Here is a 20,068-nt window from a genome sequence, read left to right as displayed (position 1 = left end):
GATAGATGGATCAGTTAACTGCAAAAAAAGGCAAAAGCCTGCTGATATATTTAGAAGTCCGCTAAGACAGGAGGATTTGCACATTTTTCTAACCATTTTTATGGCATTTAGAATTTAAAGGCTATGGCGACCTTTAAGGGAATTTTTTTATGATTGCATTTTGGGCTAATGATAATTTTTTCAGTAGTTTTTTATAAAAAATCCTTAACAGATTTTAAGATGCAGGGGTTTATAAAAAAACAAACCAAAAAAAAACAAAACAGCCTGTCTGCAGAATATCACTTCCCTTTGCCGTCAGCTGACTACTCATGTGAAGCCTTATCTCTGATCTCCTGACCTTATAAATACCTAATTAAACTGATGAGTTTGATAACGAGTGTTTATGAAGTCAGGAGATAAGGCTTCACATGAGCTGTCAGACGATGGGACCAGGAAGTGGTACTCTGTGGAAAGGCTGATTTTAATCCCCTGTATCTAAAAAGCGGCTGAAATATTCTAATAAAGAACTGAAACTATTTTTAGCCCAAAATTTGTAAAATGCAACCATGAAAAAAAAAAAAAAAAAAAAAAAATCTCAAATGTGTCCATAGCCTCTAAAGAACAAGCAACATTCCAAACAGTCTGGATTAAAAATACTGTTGCGTTCTGTGTATACAGATTCTATGCAGACTTATGTGTCTCCATGGTTACAGACTACAAACAAACCCTGTCTGTAGTCAGATCCTGCAGCCATGTGTTACTCCTTTACTGCCTCTCAGTCTCTGTATACTAATAAGGGGTAGATAGAGAGTAACATAGGACTACAGGCTTTGTTTCCAGTCTGTAACCATGGTAGATGCAAAACACAAATATATTTTTAATCAAAGTATATATATATTTTTTTAAGAACAATAATAAAAAAAAAAAGCCTGATAAAAGCGCACATACTGTTAGAAGCAGAGGTTAGAAACCAAAACTGTTTAAATGGCCTTCCATATATTATTACTTGATATATATTACTTTAGCATTAGTGGCAATTTGTAGATTTGCAACACACAATTTTGCAGCTTTAATGGCTGGACATTGTATGTATATGCCAAGCTTTACAGAGTTGCTAGTATCCAAGCATGTCCCTAACCTGTAAACTAATTCGCCCCGGCAAGTACCATAGTTTATTTATTTTTTCTTTTTATTTAATAGAAAGACTAAAAAATTCATAAGATCTGTTTCACAAATCACCAATTCAACCAAAAAAAAGGCATATAATAAAAATGACAAAAGATTTGTTCTTATAGCTAATAAAATATTGATGCCAAAGCATTCAAGTAAAGTTACTTTCTGTGTTCTGATTTAATGAATCGTTTGAGCAGTATCTGACGGAGTGACACAGATGTAGGGCTCGTTGAAGCCTACGCTAATACCTACTAGTATGGACTTCCTTGGGACAATGAATATAGAACAAAGTGTCAGACTGAAGCAATATCAAAAGATATTAAGTGCTGTGCCAAAGAGGCTACAATGTTGGACCACAACGTTCCTTGACCTGTGAAAGTCTCCAAAGTACTTCCTTGCCCTAGAGGCTCAAATGACTCATAAAATCCACAAGAAGCAAAAGTAACACTGGTACATTTACTGGAAATGACTGTAATTGAAGATATGGATCTTGTTTATCGAATTACGTGAAAGCCGCAGATCACCCTTATGGTACAACAGGTTTTTTGGGACTTTTTTTCTTTTTTTTATACACGGGGTAAATACCAACAAATTTGATATTTACTTACAGATTATTCCCCTAGCAAATTATGACATCCATGTAAGCATATTGGTTTACAGGTATCTATTGTATAAGATGAACACTTCAACTGAATAATATCCAACAGTTAAAGGGGCATTCCGATTGTTCTACATTATCCCCTATGCACAGTATAGGAAGCAACTATTAGATCAGTGGGGGTCGTAACGCTAGGACGTTCACTGATCATGACAATAGGGGCACCTTACCACTAGGAGCCCCCCACCAGGATGGCCATTAAAATTGCGTCTTCTTTCGTCTCACAGGAAGTTGCGGAAATAGCGAGTGCTGTACTTGCTGCCTCTGGAACTTCCATAGAGATGAATGGAGCGGCAGTGCGCATGGTTGACGGGGGTCTCGTGATTGTTCGCGGTCCAAGCTGATCTAATAGATATCCCCTATCCTGTGGGTAGAGGATAACTTGTAACAGTCGGAATACCCCATTAAATAAAAAAAATATCTAAAAATTAGGCTTGCATTTTTCCAGCCTTTTATAGAGGCTGTGTAATCAGGTTAACCCACCTAAATGCCAACATGCACATATTAGGGGGCTTTATACTTGGAAATATATTATAATACTATAACCCAATAGCTTTGGCAGCTATTGCAGTAGAAACAAGCAAATGGCCGTCTGCTCCTGCCGGGAGGCTTGGGAGCCACAGAGGTTCTCATGGTAAATGGGTTGTGGGGGGTCAGTTGACAAGGAAAGTAAGCACTACGCTTTTATCTTGCTTAAAGGGGTTGTCTCATCTCAGACAATGGGGGCATATAACTATAGGACCTGCACGTATATTGGGAACGGAGGCCCGCTCCCATTCTCTTCTATGGGCCCGATGGAAATAGTCAAGCTAGTGCTTGGGTATTTTTGGTGGCCCCTTAGAAAATGAACGGAAGGTGGCTGTGCATGCGCAGTGTGTCCTCTACCACTTTTGGGGCTCCGTTCTCTATATAGGTACGGGTCCGAACCTGCACCTATAAGACACTGGGGGCATACCCTAGCAATATTCCCCCATTATCTGAGATGAGACAACCCCTTCAATACATTAGAATTGATAACCTACAGGATTTTTTATTTATTTTTTCCAAACGCACCAACTTACTAACCAATACTACCATTTTGTATCTACAGCTCCTATGAAGACTGATGTGTTCCCATGTTTACAGAATGAAAAACAAAAAACCCTGTACAGTCTGATCCCACAGTCATATCCCCTCCATCTGTCACGTGTTGCTTGATAATGCTTTTAATCTAGAGTATTTGGAAAGATGTTCAATTTTTTAATGAAATATAATAAACCGAAACTGCAGAAATACAAAAGCCCAAAAATGTTAAAAGAAAGAGTGGTGATCATTCCAATTCTGTCACTTCTTGGACGCTTTGCTATATTTATGCAATTGTGCAAGTGGGGGCTCAATTTAAAAAGGGACCCGTCACCTCTCCTGACATGTTTGTTTTGGTAACTTCTTGAATTCCTCAGGTCATAACCATGCTGAAGAATCTATTCTTATCTGACACTCCTTTATTATTCCTTCTAGAAGTTATTAATGAATTACTAAAAGTTTGGAATGAAGGTGCAGATGGGTGTTACCAGTTAGGGGTGTGTCCCTGCATAGTCCGGCGCCGCCAGTGTCAGACTGTGCAGGGACACCCCCAACTGGACCTTTCATTGCAAAGTGCTAGTGATGCATTCATAACGTCTAGCAGGAATAATATACAAATGGCCCATCACAGAGTCCTAGATGCTCCAGAATTGTTATTACATGGGGAATGCAGGTAGTTACTAAAACAGACCTGTCAGGAGAGGAGACGGGTCTTCTTTAACTAAGGTATAATTGTATATGGAGCGAGACGTGTTTTTGTGCACTGTGACAGAATCAAAAGTACTTACACAGATAGCAGGACGATGGCAATTATTGACCATTCAGGAACTGTGCGAATAACATTTGTATTTGTAAATCTGAAACACAAAAAAACAAACAAAAATAAATCACAAAAGATAATTACTAAATAATTTGGTTCCATTATGCATCATGAGGTCACCTGTGGGAGTCTTTAGAAAAAATGATGGAGGGATGGATGGAGGGCCGCTAGTGTGAATCAATGGGGGAAGGGTCAAAAATGAATAGATAATAAAGGAATAAAGAAGACGGTGGATATATTGTCTGGACAAGTTGTGCGATAACTTTTCCCATTTGCATTTATGAAACAAACAGTCATATAGAAACCCTATAAAGAATAGAAGAGTTAAAGGGGTTTTCTCAGTGGTTAATACTGATGACTTATCCTCAGGATAGGTCATCAGTATCTGATCGGTGGGGGTCTGACTCCTGGCACCCCCTCTGATCAGAAGTTTGAAGAGTCCACAGCCCTCTAGTGATAGCTGCAGCTTCCTCACAGCGCTGTCCATTGGATAGTGGCTGTGCTTGGTATTGCATCTCATCCCTATTCATTTGAATGGAACTGAGTGGCTCCTAGGCCATGTGACCGATGCACGTGACCTCACTGGCCTAGGAAGAGGGTGCAGCGCCGCGGTCTCTTCAAACTGCTGATCAGCGGGGGATACAGGAGTCTGACCCCCTCACAGATCAGATACTGATGACTTATCCTGAGGATACTTAAAGGGATTCTGTCACCTCGTTTGAGCCTATAGAGCTGCGGACATGCACGGCTAGATCACCCCTTGCATGTCCGCAATATACCTGTCCCATAAAGCTGTGTCCTTTTATTGTGTTTAAAATATGATTTTAGAGATATGTAAATGAGCCTGGTAAGGAGCCCAAGGGGCTGTACTAACCGTTCTGGTGCCCAGCCACGCCCCCCTGTGAAGGCGTCCAGCACCGCCTGCGTCCTCCGAATCCCCTCTTTTCTTTACAGTTAGATGCAGGCGGTGCTGGGCTCCTTCACAGGGGGCGTGGCTGGGCTCTAAGAAAGTTAGTGCAGCCCCTTGGGCTCCTTACCAGGCTCATTTACATATCTATAAAATATTTTTTTTAACACAATAAAAGGACACAGCTTTATGGGACAGGTATATTGCGGACATGCTAGCGGCGATCTAGCCGTGCATGTCCGCAGCTCTACAGGCTAAAACGAGGGGACAGAATCCCTTTAAAGATAATCTCAAGGATACCGCGCACTAATCTGCCCTGTATAGCGTGGTCTTCACTATTATAAAAGGTACCCACACTAATACAATGACTTCTATTTACCTTACGGCTGAAGTCTTTCTTTATCCGGGTGTATCTCTTCCTGCCAGTGATTCAGATCTCACACTTTTGTGAACCAGGTATCTCGTGTTAACAGCTTCCGCCCCGGCCGGTGGCGTGATGCTGTATGAAAAAGGGGTTAGCCGCTAACTCCTTTTTTTTGCGCAGTAGCTACGTGTGGTTCTACTGTGATACCACAGCCACATTAGGTGAAATAAGGGAAGAGCGCTATGGAAACACTTTAATTTTACTTATCCTGAGGATAGGTCATCGGAAGTAAACACTTGACAACCCCTTTAATGTGTAGGTGATCAGCTCCATCTGCAGCTGACAAATGGCTAAGGGGGCAGAGCTTAGTGAGCTCTCTGTTCTACAGTAAACAGGACAGAGCGGGGAGGCTCTTGCTGAGGCCAGCTGTCTTACATCTAGACACATGACTGTAAGGAGGAGCAGCATGGCTGAGCTCCTGAAACACAGAGATTGGTTCATTTATTTCTCAGTTTAAATTAAAGTACTTTTCAGCTTATAAGAATGGCTTTTAAGCAGGAAAAAAATCTTGCTTGAAAGTGCCTGTGTCTTATAGTCTGCAGTCAGGGCGGTCCAACAGTGCCAGACCTCACTGACTGCTTCCTTAATGATGCGGCAGAGCACTCATACAGCACTTTGCTGGATCAGTGAGAGGGGTGTGCATCTGCACACGTCTCTCCGCGTCCAGCACCAATCCATGTGATCAGACAGGAGAGGAGGCTGAAGGATAATTCGGCACATGGAGAGAACGGCGAAAAACACTTCTCTCCCCTACTGAACATCCCCAAGCAGCAGGGAAATTTTAATCAGTAGAAAATATTTTCTAATTTCTTGTTGTCTAAACCCAGGGGGTGGAGGCGTCTTACAGTCAGGTGCATCTCATGGTCCGAAAAATAAAGTATTATATAGTTACACAGTTAATACGGTTGAAAAAAGACATAAGTCCATCAAGGTCAACCAAGGGATAGGTGGGGACGCGAATCCCAGAAGGTAATATGACACATAATAGGATCAATGGAAACAAAGGGCATGGCAGAAGTTGGGATATTTTTTTAAACTTTTTGTGCATTTCTGTATTTAGTGTTCCTTTAAGATAATTGCTTTGAGAGTGATAATATCAGGATCGGACATATACTTTTGATATAAAAACTACTAAATGTGTGGTTAGCATCCCTTTGTTATTCCTCCTTGAAATTGACAACTAGGAGTTACACGTCGGGTGTGTTGTATAACGGCAGCTACTTTTAATTGCACCTTTTGTTTTAACTTTATGGCAATTTCAATAAGCGATTAAGAACTATAGGATCAGCTTCGTGGTGTGAATGAAGAGGCATCTGTCAATGCAGGATTGCTGTGGTGGGAACGATATGTGCGGTGATATGCTTGCAGGAATCATGCTGACAATCTGCACTTAGGTGACAAGGCTGTAAATCTGCCAGGCTGAAGATAAGTGATAAAGACAGGCCTGATTCATCTGGGGACCTGCCGACAAACCGGCTAAGGAGCAGCAAACGCCGTGCAATATGTCGAGCTATTGATTGAAGCATGGGGAGGCCATGTCCATGTACACAACTGTAGTCGTTGCAGATATTTGTGTCTATTAACTTCTAGTCAATGTTCGTATTGATTGGCAAGCTCTCAACACTGGTCACTGCCATTAATATGCTACACGAGCCGTTATATCGAGAGGGACTCCCACCTGTAAGAGGCAATGGTATTCTGTGCTAACTGGTTGCAGACAGAGATTAATAAGACATCGCTTTTGGGGAGAATTATTAATTGTGACCACAATTCTGAAGACCTTGAACATCTGCACTAAATTCTAACAAGAATTTTCACCTTAAACAGCATCTGTCAGCAGTTTTGTACCTATGACACTGGCTGACCTGTTACATGTGCGCTTGGCAGCTGAAGGCATCTGTGTTGGTCCCATGTTCATATGTGCCCGCATTGCTGAGAAAATGTACATCGTCATATATGCAAATGAGCCTCTAGGAGCAATGGGGGTGTTGCTGTTACTCCTAGAGGCTCTGCTCTCTCTGCAAATGCTGCGTCCTCTGCACTTTGACAGGGCCAGGCAGGCATGATCACATTTTCACTGCCTGGTTCTGTCAAAGTGCAGAGGGTGCGGCAGTTGCAGACAGAGAGGAACCTCTAGGTGTAATGGCAACGCCCCCTAATTAAAAACTTGCAACCGGTATGACCGCGAATCCATCTAACGATTTCCAGAGAGTGAACAGACTTTTGGTTATTGTTTTAAATGCTAAATTAAAGGGGTTGTGTAGCAATTTGTATTGATGCCCTATCGTCAAGATAAGTCATGAATTTCTGATCGCCGAGGTCCGACGCCCCGGCTGACCAGCTGTTTGAAGAGGAGGCGGCACTCCATGCGAGCGCTGCTTCCTTTTCATCACACTGCCGTTCGTCTCAGAAGTGCAGTGTAATGACGAGTAGTCACTCCATAGGAGACAATGCATAGTGTAATGACCTCCTTGTCAAACAGCTGATCGGCGGGGGAGGCGGGTGTCAGACCCCCACCGATCAGATATTGATGACCTATCCTGACATTGAAAAAAAAAATTTTTATATATATGTTCCTTGTTACCCTGAGATAAAAAGTTTCAGTCTGTGGTCTTCATTCATTTTCAGACTTACTAATAGTTTGCAACCTGCTTCTAACTTCAGACATTTATCATGCAGATGTGTCAGCCCTAGTAATACAAGCTGGATGTCAGGTCTGAGTGTCCAGGATGCTGCTTTCTTCACTAGCTCTCATGTATCAGCAAACCTTCACTATTAGACCTCTTGCACACGACCGTATGCCCTCCGAGACATACGGTCCGTGAGCGGGCCACATGTCCCGCAGCAGCATTGATCGTGCGCACGGGAGCACACAGCATTATAGATTACAATGATGCTGTGCACGTCGGGCTATTGTCCCACACTCATTTAATCTTATGAGTGCAGGACAATAGCCCCGCGGTATGGCCCGCTCACGGACCGTATATCTCGGAGGGCATACGGTCGTGTGCACGAGGCCTTAGGGCCCATTTACATGTCCGCAAGTGTTTTGTGGTTCGCAAATTGCGGATCCGCAAAAAACGGACAGCGGCCATGTGCGTTCTGCATTTAGCGGACCGCACATGGCCGGCACTGTATTAGAAATGCCTTTTCTTGTCTGTGGCTGCGGATAAGAATAGGACATGTTCAATTTTTTTGTGGGGCCGCGGAACGGAAGTGCGGATGCGGACAGCACACAGTGTTTGTAAAATTTAATACACTGCAAAGTATTATATGGGCGACCAAATTCACACATGTTCAAGAAAAGAAAAAAAAAATGCTAAAACTACTGAATGGCTGCAGCTTTGATGTGTCCCCCATGAGTCATGTCACTGGGTCATGTGCAGCATGGAGGACGCATCATCGCTGCGGCCAGCCATTGGCTGCAGTGGTACACGTGATCACCCTCAAATTGAATGTTGAAAAGCAGTACTGGAGTGCGACAGTGGCAGCGGGGGTTCAAAGGAGATGGAGCCCAGAGATGGAGAGCAGGTAAGTAAGCTACCCTCCGCAGGTCCAATGACGTGGGCTGTTCAAGCAGAAAGGCCTATAAACCCTGGCATTTTAGGCCCTTTATCTGGAAGTGGATCCGCAGAAATGATGACGAAGCGCAGGCCTCTACATAACTTTGGTGCATCCAGAGCCAGTCTAAATCTAGGCCAGCTTCCTGTACCACATTTAGACCATTTTCTACACCTAAAAGAGGCGTAGAAAATGATTAATGAGACGGGTATGCCAGTCCGTCCCCTTCCCCGCCAAGTCCACATTTTTAGACCTGGTGTGGGCGGAGAAAGTCACATATTGCGGCGCTACCAACCATTGAGCCACAATCTATGCCTAACATAGGCGTATTTCAGGATAATAAATGACCCCCATACTACCCATGCATGGGTACAGAGTACAAACACACCCCAAGGGCGGTATTATCCTATAGTCACTCACTATGAGTCACTCCCTTTTATCTGCCCCTTTTCTAGTGTCTATAGGTTACCGAGAACACAAGATTATTGACACATTTTCTCAAAAAAGGAATACATTTATGGCACCTTATGGCCAACTAACTTTCCTTTCAACAGAATTATTAGCAATTAGCGTTGTAGGCGACACCTTTTCTGTATAAAATTACATTAATTTTATTTTCTGCACCCGCAGAAGTAGTTGTATTTGATTTACCAATTTACGGTATGAAATGTGACAAAGACATACGGTACTTGAATATTTTTTTTTTAAACCACAACACTCAAGATTTACAGGAAACCTAAAAATAATACATAACACTACATATTAAGTGACATACAATTCAAAGCTGTGTCCTAAGCAAATAGTAAATGTAAAGGGGAAATCCAGTCAAAATGATCTTCTGGTATGGACACACGTGAGAAGATCACATCAGTAAACTCTGAACTCAGACCACCGATCTCCAGGACAAAAAAGTTCTAAAGGGCATTTAAGGGAACCGTAAGGAGTTTTATTTTGGAGGAGGTTTTGAGGCAGATTTATCCAGCAGGTTTTTTTCAGCCCAAGGCAGAAGTGAATTCCCGCAGGAAGGAGAAGTAAAAGTCCTTACTTTATATTTCCGATTCCTTTCAAATCCACTTTTGGTTTTGTCGGAAAAAACCTGCAGGAAAATCTGCCTCAAAACCTCCGGGAAGGTTTTAGACCAGGTCTCAGCTCTCTAGCACGTACCGTTCCTGAGATATTCCCAAAAAATGCATTATCCAATAGAAGCCTGGTCACATGACCCTTATCAGCCAATAGAAGCTCGCAGGCCGTTAGTCTCCACGTTTCCATAACAACCCAGCCATTTTTCTTCACTGCTGTAGGTCAGCTTTAAAGGAAATCTGTCACCAGGATAATCGCTATTGAAGTAAAGCCATGGCCTAATAGCACTTAGTACCTTATTTCAAGATGTGCCTTTGTTCCAGCAATAGATGTTTTTAACATCTGAAAATCCAGTTTATTTGGTATGCAAATGAGCCAGTAAGGTGCCCAGAGGGGCGTCACTCTTGCAGGAAGGGGCCCAGACCTACCCCCTGCCACAATGTGTCCACCCTTAAAACTTAAAACCCTGCCCCCTAGGTCCAGTTAAGCCACACCCCTGATCCGGTTAGTTCACTTCCACTCCCACTCCTCAGCCGACAGGGATTGAAAAAATGAAGTTAAAAATCAACTTCTGTCAGATGCAGGGGTGGGAGGGAGGGTGACTTTCTCTCTGCAGCTCACACTCAGACGGCACAGTGATGCTGTCTGAGAGTGAGCTGTTCAAAAGGACATCCTTGTGTCTGTCCAGGCCTTGCGCCAGACGGAGGACAGGGAGTCTGAAAGCCAAACTGTTCAGCCTAAAACTGGACCTCTGGCCACTCTAGGGGCATGCTGCTGTGGAGGTCACAGTTAAGAGGATGGTCCGTTATGGAGGTCAGTGTTAAGGGGCAGATTGCTGTAAAGACCACTGTTAGGGGGGCGGGCCCCTGTGGAGGTCACTGTCAAGGGGGTGGTGTGCTGTGAAACTCACTGTTAAAGGGGAAGGCTGCTGTAAAGGTCAAAGTTAAGGGGGTGGGCTGCTGTGGAGGTCCAATTTTAAGGGATGGGGCACTGTGGTGGGGTTAGTGTTAAGGGGCGGGGGACTGTAGATGTCACTGTTATAGTGGATAGTGTTGATATCTTTTAACGACACACACAAACATTAAATTAAATAAATTAAATCTACCCGGGCGAAGCTGGCTCCTTTAGCTAATATATATATACACACACATACAAACCTGTATTTTTTACATTGAAACTGTCAAGAATAGGGTCCCAGAGATGACCCGACATATCCTGTGGTTGTCCAGGGAATACCTCTTTTCCATTATTAGAACTGTGTAAGGGCTTTTATTTTTAGGAGCTTTAGTTTTATAGCGTTTTTTGTAGGCTGGATGAACAAAAAACAGCAATTTTTTTTTTTTTTTTTAAATGATTATTGTTAGCACTAAACCCCTATAATCAAAGGTGAAGCTTCACTCTAAAGCCCCGACACGCACCGGCCAGCCAGGTACTGCATCTGAAAACCCAAGCGAAGCAAATGATTTACCTTTTAGCTTAGTGGCCTGACAGACAGACAGCCTCTGGAGAATAATGTGACATCTCAGTTTTGGTAACTAAAGCATACAGCCACGCTGGGACCTTGCTGAGAATGAACTGTAACTGTACTAAAATGTCTTCGGAGATCTCCTTAGAGCTTTTCCTCGTCCGCACGGAGTGGACTAAAACGTTGCAGCAAATAGGATGAACTAGAAGTGTTTCGGGAGGACTCAGTGGAGGGGAAAATTGCAGCTCTGTGATAAGCACCCCTGGACTTTGTGACAACAGACTGTCATTTCTCTCAGTCTCCAAGACATAGAGAGGGCAGGGGTTACCGATATCATCGCTGCAGCCTTTTAATGTTAAAATCACTTGTTTCTTGTAGTGAGGGAAAGGAAGAAGCGGCCCGTTACTTGATGTTAACCCTTTCATGAGTTACAACAGACTAATATGTGAAGACTAAAATAATCATGTACTAATGAGTTTACCATATAGCCATAGTTTACATTTTTTGCCCATTATCTATACGGCTCCAACATATTAGACAGAATGCGATCAGTTACATCAGTCATTGCTCCCCGTGGGCCTCAAAGTCTAATTTTCCCACATGTATACTGTTTTTTGGGTCTTTAAAGATGGTGCCTGCTTTGGAGTGGAGCAGGTGCCATAACCGCCAGGTTTCTGCTCTTTTAAACAGAAGAGACCCTGGGATAATGTCTGTGATTGGCGATAACACCGATCACAGACGTTTTACCTCTCAGATGACGTGGGAGCACACAAAGGAACTTTTCCCGGGACAGCTGTGCTCCAGGGGCCCTATCCAGAATCTGAATACTTTTGTAATTGCACGTAATTACAAATTTAGCATAGCCACTGAGCTTTTCAATAAAATCTGTGTAGCGCCACCTGCTGTTTGCCATTTTCTTTGTTTCTCTGTCCACCTGGCAGGGGTGGACGCACATGCTCAGTTCCTTCTTTAGCTGCCACCAGCCCTATCTACTTATAGATACTGTGACAGTTGGGGTCCAGTCACACGATCATATCCATTTTGTGGTCTGCAAATAGCGGATCCAAAAAACACAGATACTGGCCAAGTGCATCCCACATTCTGCAGTCCCTCACAATCTGCCCTATGTTAGACATGCCTATTTTTGTCTGCAAAACGGACAAGTATAGGACATGTTCTACCTGTTTTGCAAGACCGCGGAGCGGACATACGGATGAGGACAGCTCATGGTGAACTTTCTGCATCTTTTCAGATGCAGACCGAAAATACGGTCGTGTGAATGGACCCTTACAGAGAGAGGGGTGCCGCAGAAAGGACATGGCCCCGAGCTGGGATAGGGAGAGAGATACAGCAGAAAGGACGCATACCCTGAGAAAGGAAGCCCCTCTGAGAAAGGAAGCCCCTCTGAGAAAGGAAGCCCCTTGAGCTGCCAGCTTGAAATAAATCTTGCAGAACAATAAGAGCAATACATGGGGAGATCTCTGGATCCATGTGAGGTACAGGGCTGGCTAGCTTTGTTAGAAAGAGATTGCCATGATTGCCACTGTAATGGTGTCAGCGGAGGCTGTGCAGGCGCACAGAATCACTATCGGTAGCTCGGACGGCTGATCTGGTGGCCGGGTTTCACAGGAGCGAGCACACACATATTCTTGTGCATGCGCAGTATCTCCCAGCCCCAGTCAAATAGTCAGTGCTCAGCTCCACCCGCAGGAAATCGAAGCCCTGAGAGCAGCGACGGAGCTTAGAAATAGCAAGGTGAGACAACCCCTTTAATATCTGCTTTTCCTTAATGGGTTATTCCCATCACATACAATGGGGGCATATCGCTAGCACCTCTTGGACCCGCACCTACAAGGAGAACAGAGCAGGGAGAGCTGTGGCTGGAGGACCTCGGGTTTCCCGGGGTCCGTCCACCACCAAGCGCTGCTCCCATACAAGTGAATGGGAGCACACCGCGCACGCACGGGCCCCCTACTCCCATTTATTTCTATGGGGCAGACTGAAATAGTCGAGCCAGTTCTCATTGTAGGTGTGGGTCCCAGAGGTGGGACCCGCACCTCTCAGACAATGGGGGCATATCCTAGCGATATGCCCCCATTGTATATGACGGGAAAACCCCTTTAACAAGTTGACCAGTATAAGAGCAGTCCCTACACGCATCACCACCTTCTCTTTCAAGAAGCCAGAAAAAAATGACGAGGGACATTTATCAAATCTGCTACGCCAGTTCTGTTCGTGAAAAGGTCAGTGATGTCTGCGTATGGTGCTTATTTTTTGCATCACGTGGGCCAACGCTGTGACATTTGGTAAGCCTCGCCAATTTCAGAAGTGGAGTGAAATGCAGGTCAGGATGACAGATTAGAACACTTATGTCTCATTTATCAAGTGCAATTTTTTATTTTTATTTTTTTTAAAAGGCTCATCTCTAAGTAAACTCACCTGAAAGTTTTGACCAGATCGTGTAGCTCTCTGGATATGTCACTGTACGCCATCTTCAGTGGTATCAGTATTGCTGGAAGACTGGAAGGAAAAAAAAATATATGAATGAGTCCTGTGACCCTGGGAAAGTTGATAGAGCGGCCATGTTTTAGCAGAAAACCCATAATGTCACCTCAATTACATAGAGACAGACTCAGTAGCAGACTTGTGGCCATGCACATGGGTGTATTTTGGATCCGTAATGTATGGATCCCTAACCCAGCACCGATAGACTGCCATGGGGGCCATACTGATATGTAGTGTGAAGAACTCTTTATAGGAGAGAAACCTCTTTCAGATGTCCTACTCGGGAAAAGAGATGTAAAAGATGGGGTTGGGTCCCCCTTCTACATTACATACACCTCTGGTTTACATAAACTGGTGCACATTAGAAATCAGGTTTATATGACAAAGCTGCTTCTTTTTTTCCCTTATGATTCACGACCAAACAGCTTTATTTCTTTATGGTCACACGAGACACGCGTCTGCCACCACGCCAGTTCTCCTTCCTCTCAGAACGAGCTGCTGCTATCATACACTTTGTCAAAATGCAGAAGGAACATCTCCAAGCAAACCCTATTGTAAAAAATAACTACTTATACACCAAGTCAATATTCAGAGGTGGAAAAAATTACCGCCGTGTAATCTGCAACAAAAATTTGGAAAAAATAAATAAAAAAATCCATGACATAGGAGTGATCATGCATGCAAACGGTGGAGCCCTGTCCACGGGCTGGTGAGGTCCGATATGCCCTAAAGTACGTTGTGGTGTGTAAGGCACTTTAGGGCAATCATTTTTCCAGTTAATAAGGGGTAATTTTTTGGGGTGTTTTTGTCATTTGCTATATACACAACCTTCATGATAACAGCAATAACAATAGTGACACCTACAGGTTAAAGAGGCTCTCTTCTTACAGACAGACAGCTTCACGAATGCCAGCTGCCCTCAGCGATGCCATACAAAACAGCTGGGGTGCCGTCTATCACAAATCTATTCACGGTCACTCCTGACGTGAAGGTGGACAGAGAGTAAGGGCGGCCATACACATTCCATATCGTTCAGCCGATCGCTATCTCCTGGGATTCTCTCCCGCCTCCCCCATACACATGGGGCTCGGCCGACGTGTATTCAATAGAAAGATGGGAGAATGCTGCTGTCAGACGCCGCTGGTGACTGGTTATCTCCCAGGAGAAAAAAAAAAAAAGGTAGAGCGAAAATATATACTTTTCCTGATCCTTCTCTTCCTGACCTCATCGGGGGAGAGTCGGGAGCTCCCCACACACATTAGGCTGGGGTCACATCGCGTTTTCTCCATCTTTTTAACGTACACGTTAAACAGATGCCTCAGATTGACGCCATACAGTGGCATCCGTTCACCATAGTATTCCATTGTAAAAACGTATACGTTTTTTTACCGAACGCTGCAGAATATAAAAAAGTGGTGTGCTTCGTTTTTGTATCCTTTTTTTTTTCCTTCTAACGTATGCATCAAACGGAGTCATAAAACGCGAGGTGAACCCACCCTCAGACCACCCCATTGACAGCATTTGAATCATTTTCTGCATCCGGAGTGTGTCACTAATATCTCTGCTTCATCACAGTCAGACTGAGCTGAAACGTGGACAGCGCCCGCCGGTGCCCCAAATAAACTCGATGTCGGACACAGTTCTGATTGTCGTTAGGGGTATGGCTGCACCTGATGGATATACTGCAGATTTTCTGCACTGGAGTTGCCTGATGGAGTAATTTGGCAGGCAAAGAAAAGCGGATACGATTTATATATATTTTTTTTAAATGTCATCCACATATTTTAAATCGCAAAGCGGGACAATATATGCCGGCACGCATCGAGGTACTTATATATTTTTTTATACTAGGCCACGCCTCTAACTCCGCCCAAAGCATAAACACTCACGTCAGAACTGCAGCAGCTGGGGATCGGTGAGGTGAGTGCAAGTTCCTTTATTTGTTTACAGCATGTGGAGCCCCTGGGACAATTTTTTTTCTTGCACTTCATTATCCATTTAAATATTAGCAGATAAATCATCGGATTATAGATATTTTAAGGTCCAAATTTCACCAAATAATAAAGTTATGGTCTAATACAGGGATGGCCAACCTGAGGCTCTCCAGCTGTTGCAAAACTACAACTCCCAGCATGCCCAGACTGACTACAGCTAGCAGCCTACAGCAGGGCATGGTGGGAGTTGTAGTTTTACAACAGCTGGAGAGCCGCAGGTTGGCCATGCCTGGTCTAATATAAAAGGCAGAAACGATACAGATAGTTAAGCAAGGAGCAATTTAGTAAATTTATTAATGCACATTTATGCATTCATTCCCCAGGTCAAAAAGAGAGACATTTAAAGTGTAACCGTCATGTTTTCATCAAAAAATCTATTTTAGCATATGTTACTGCTGCAGCAGCATTATGCATAAAGCAATCTTTCGTTTCTTCACATACCACTGCTTTCCTTGAGTTTTCCCCTTAGTTACGGCTGTTTAAACATTTACAATATGAGGACCTTCTTAAGATGGCTCCTCTGCCAGTTCTCTGAGGCCAAAACTGCTTTCCCTCACTTCCCATATACACTGTAGCCAGCAGCGAGAGACATGCCTCCTCACTCTACAGCCTAATGCAGATATGCAGTGTGGAAGACCGCCCCTCCGTCTTCTGTTTATACTAAAAGGAAGACAGACAAGCCCTAGCAACGGTCTTTTAAGGGAGCAGTGGAAAGGGACAGGGGACAAGAATAAAAGCTGTTATTATAAGGTAATTACAGATCTTTTGACAATCATTGACAGACTAACTCAGGTATACATGCCAAGCACTAATAAAGTAGAAAAAAAAAAATGACAGTTACACTTTAAGGATCAAAGATGAACAGAGGGACTTGGGTCAAAAAGAGGGACACTTGGGAGGCATGCATTTGAAGCGTTTTCTTTGGCCGCTGCAGAATTCCGACAGACTACGTAATTTCTGTACCAGATAGTCAGAAGCGGACCCATCCGGTGTGGACTTACCTTTAGGGAGGAGCACAGCCGGGCCTGCTAACATTGCTAAGCTTGATTCTGGAAATAACTGTATTCCTTATAAAATATGAATGCTGGCACATCTTTTCTTAAAACTCTGTGTTGTGCTGTTCCTCAGTTATTTCTACTGGAAATATATGACAAATATAAATAATTTAACAACTGGATGTTACCAACATCCTTGATCGATTTCCATACACAGTCCGACACTGTTAAGTCTGTGTTGCCAGTTTCAGAATAGGTAGGGGACAAACACTACTGACAAGGGGAATGGTAACATCCTGTTGTCAATGCAGTCATACATTCCAAGAGGTATAATCGAGGACAATGCAGAGCACTAAGTAAAAGTGCGTCAGCATTAAATACCCATGGGCAAGACAAGTATTTACTAAAAATGTGCCCTCCCGAAGTAGTGGGGCAGAGGAGGGCACGGGCAACGTAACAGCGGAAACACCCACCCCTTGTCTTTCGCAGTTCCTGCACTCTGGAAGTCGGCCTGGGTGCTTATTTCCTGTGTATTTATTGGAGGTATTTTTCATTGAACTCACCTCATTCTACAGTATTGCAAGGGTTAAACTTCCTTTGGTTCTGTGTGCAGCTGTTTCTTATGTGTTAATCAGCTCTGTTATATATGCTGCGAGTCCCACTCAGTGCCCGAGCAATAGGTTTACTAGCTTGCTACATCATGCAAAGGTGCTATGATTTGCTTGTCTGCCCATGTACCGACTTCTGCTTGTTTCCTGGATTCTGACCCTCTTCCGTCTGACCTGACACATGAATGATCACCGCACTGAATCTTTGCTGCCTGCCCTGACTTTTGGACTCGTTTAACGGATTTGTAGAAACTCTGCCTGTCTTGGCCTCGGCCTGTTACAGACTACGAGCTATGCATGATCCCTTGATGCCCCGCGCCAATGTCTTTGCAGTGGTGGTTGTGGTGGTATAGGAAAAAGCAGGAGCCTCTCTGGTGGCCAGGAGCACATATAGACACAAATGCACAGCAGCCCCGTCCACCTCTGATCTGTGCTGTGGCCGTAACAACCCTTTGAAATGCCTGGTACCGATCTGATAAAACCTATAGAAATAGCACAACCACTAACTGGTGGATAACCAGAATACTTGGCAGGGAACATCCTCACAAATACCACAATTACCACTACCTACGTACAGATAATCACATTCCTGGAATCTAATTAAAATACCCTTAAAATCAAATAGAAAAGTGAATGCTCGGACATTTATCAATATTACACTAGTAACCGGCTATTTTCACGCAAAAGTGAAAAAACAAACAAAAAAAAACACCAGTTAGTTTGTATAAAGTGCTACTTTTCACACCTCACAAAAAAACAGAAGCCAGTTTCCTGCTGAAGCTGAGCATGGGGAAGGTGACAAGAAATGGGGCACATTGCTGTGCTTAAAATAATACATATCATGTTTTACATGGCCGGATGTACAAACACAGATTCAGTATTAAAAGCAGGCTAACAAGACATGACTGATATTGGGAGGGGGACAAATGGACGAGATTAGGATCGCATATCTATGTAATGATAAAAGAGTGTAGGGTAGGTGGAAAATCGAAATTTTACTGAATGCTCCGGCTGATTACAACCGGACAGCAGACCTCCTCCAGATAGGTCATCATTATGCGATTGGTGGGGGTCCGACACTCGGTTGCCCCCACTGTGCAGCTGTTTGCATTAGCCGCTGGAAACATAGGGGAGAAAGCTGAATGGAGGCACATGAACGAGAGCTGAACCGCAATGCACTGGCATGGCCACTACACGGTGGACACAGCCTTCTGTTTCCGGATCCGTGTACCATTATGTTTCCGGTGACAGCGGCTGCCACGAACCACTGATCGGAGGGGGTACCAAGTATCAGATCCCCACCGCTCTAAAAACTGATGACCTATCCGACGGTGGACAACCCCTTTAGCAAAGACCATATTACTAACCATTATTACAACTAGTGTGTTGTACACTCCGATTTTGGAAAACATTGGAATAATGCTGGTGGCAGTCTGATTTTTTTTCTTATAGTGTTGAGCGAAGCGAGCTTCAGATGCTTAATCGGAAGTCGCTTTGTTCAAAACTTCAGAATAATACTGTATGGAGATCCAGTATTAGAATGTATGGGCTCCGATGACCCAAAGTTAGTTATTCATGAAGTCGCTCGCGACTTCGTTGAATAACTTCGGTAACTGATTTTTAAAATAGAAAACCACTTAAAAACTTAAAACCGAACTTGGCTTCGGTTTCGAGGTACTAGTCGGAACCAAAGCAGAGTTCGGTTTCAAGTTTTAAAGTGGTTTTCTATTTTAAAAATCAACTACCGAAATTATTCAATGAAGTCACACGCGACTTCATGAATAACTTACATCAGACCCCATAAATTCTAATACTGTACGGAAACGGATCTCCGTACAGCATTATTCCAAAGTTTTGAACGAATGAAGCATCCGAAGCTCGCTTCGCTCAACCCTAGTCATCTAAATGTATCAAAACTGGAGTAAAGGAAAACTGGTTCAGTTGTCTATAGCAACCAATCAGATGGAAAATGAAAAGTGGAAGCCGATTGGTTGCTCTGGGCAAGTAAGTCAGTTTTAATTTACACCAGTTTTGATAAATCTCTCCCAGTGAGGTTTACTGGATAGATAATAGAAATGGAAGGTTAGTGGCGCTTACACAAATTAGCTAAATGTCACAAAGATACTTACACTTTTTTCAGCTTTTCTATTACAATTCGTCTGCGGATTTGTTGCTGGGAACATGAATCCACAAGAGGAAGAGGTGGAGCCCAAGAGGTTTCTTCCTGGAAAAAAAAACAAAAAACACATTTGTGCATTCTCATGTTATGGCCACTAGAGGGGCCGGCGCTTTTTCCTATAGTGTGACAGTACGGCCACAGCTGCTGGATTACAGGGTGGTCGTTTTCCCTGGAAACGAGCAGTGTACAAAGTGATGGAAAAATTAATCAAGCCAGCAAAGGAGGCAATATGGACACTCACAGTACATTAGCAAGTGTCTTGTATTAACTTTCTCTACATGATAAATGCCTTGCTGAAGTGACAACCCCCTGAATTCCCTTTCTTGTATTACTTTAAGGGTCCATTCACACGTCTATAATTTGGGTCCGCATTCGTTCCGCAATTTGTGGACCTATTTTACTTTCTATGGGGCTGGAACAGATGCGGATCCATTTTCGGGATCCATTTTTTCGGGATCCGCAATTCCGTTCCTGAAAAAAAATAGAACATGTCTTATTCTTGTCCGCAAGAAAAGGCATTTTCTATTAGTGTCTGATGTGCGGTCCGAAAATTGCGGATCGCACATTGCAGGGGTCCGTATTTTGTGGATCCGCATTTTGCGGTGTGTAGACTTTTTATATTCACTGTATGTGTGGCGTACAGCACAGTATGTGCTGT

General features: G+C 43.6%; 1 protein-coding gene across 1 annotated transcript in view; it reads right to left on the bottom strand.

Moving 5' to 3' along the window:
* The window catches only part of RPAP2 (RNA polymerase II associated protein 2), a 91,802-nt gene that overhangs the window by 40,962 nt on the left and 30,772 nt on the right, over positions 1 to 20,068 (bottom strand). The window contains exons 9-11 of the mRNA XM_044301409.1: positions 19,361 to 19,455; positions 13,569 to 13,649; positions 3,661 to 3,729 (exon numbers count right to left, since the gene is read on the bottom strand). Coding sequence (XP_044157344.1) covers positions 3,661 to 3,729; positions 13,569 to 13,649; positions 19,361 to 19,455 — 245 coding nt within the window. The remainder of the gene's footprint in view (positions 1 to 3,660; positions 3,730 to 13,568; positions 13,650 to 19,360; positions 19,456 to 20,068) is intronic.

This window comes from Bufo gargarizans, chromosome 7 (assembly GCF_014858855.1).
Source record: "Bufo gargarizans isolate SCDJY-AF-19 chromosome 7, ASM1485885v1, whole genome shotgun sequence".
Taxonomy (NCBI): domain Eukaryota; kingdom Metazoa; phylum Chordata; class Amphibia; order Anura; family Bufonidae; genus Bufo; species Bufo gargarizans.
The sequence above is the reverse complement of the archived record's forward strand: the minus strand, read 5'-3'. Positions and strand labels throughout refer to the sequence as shown.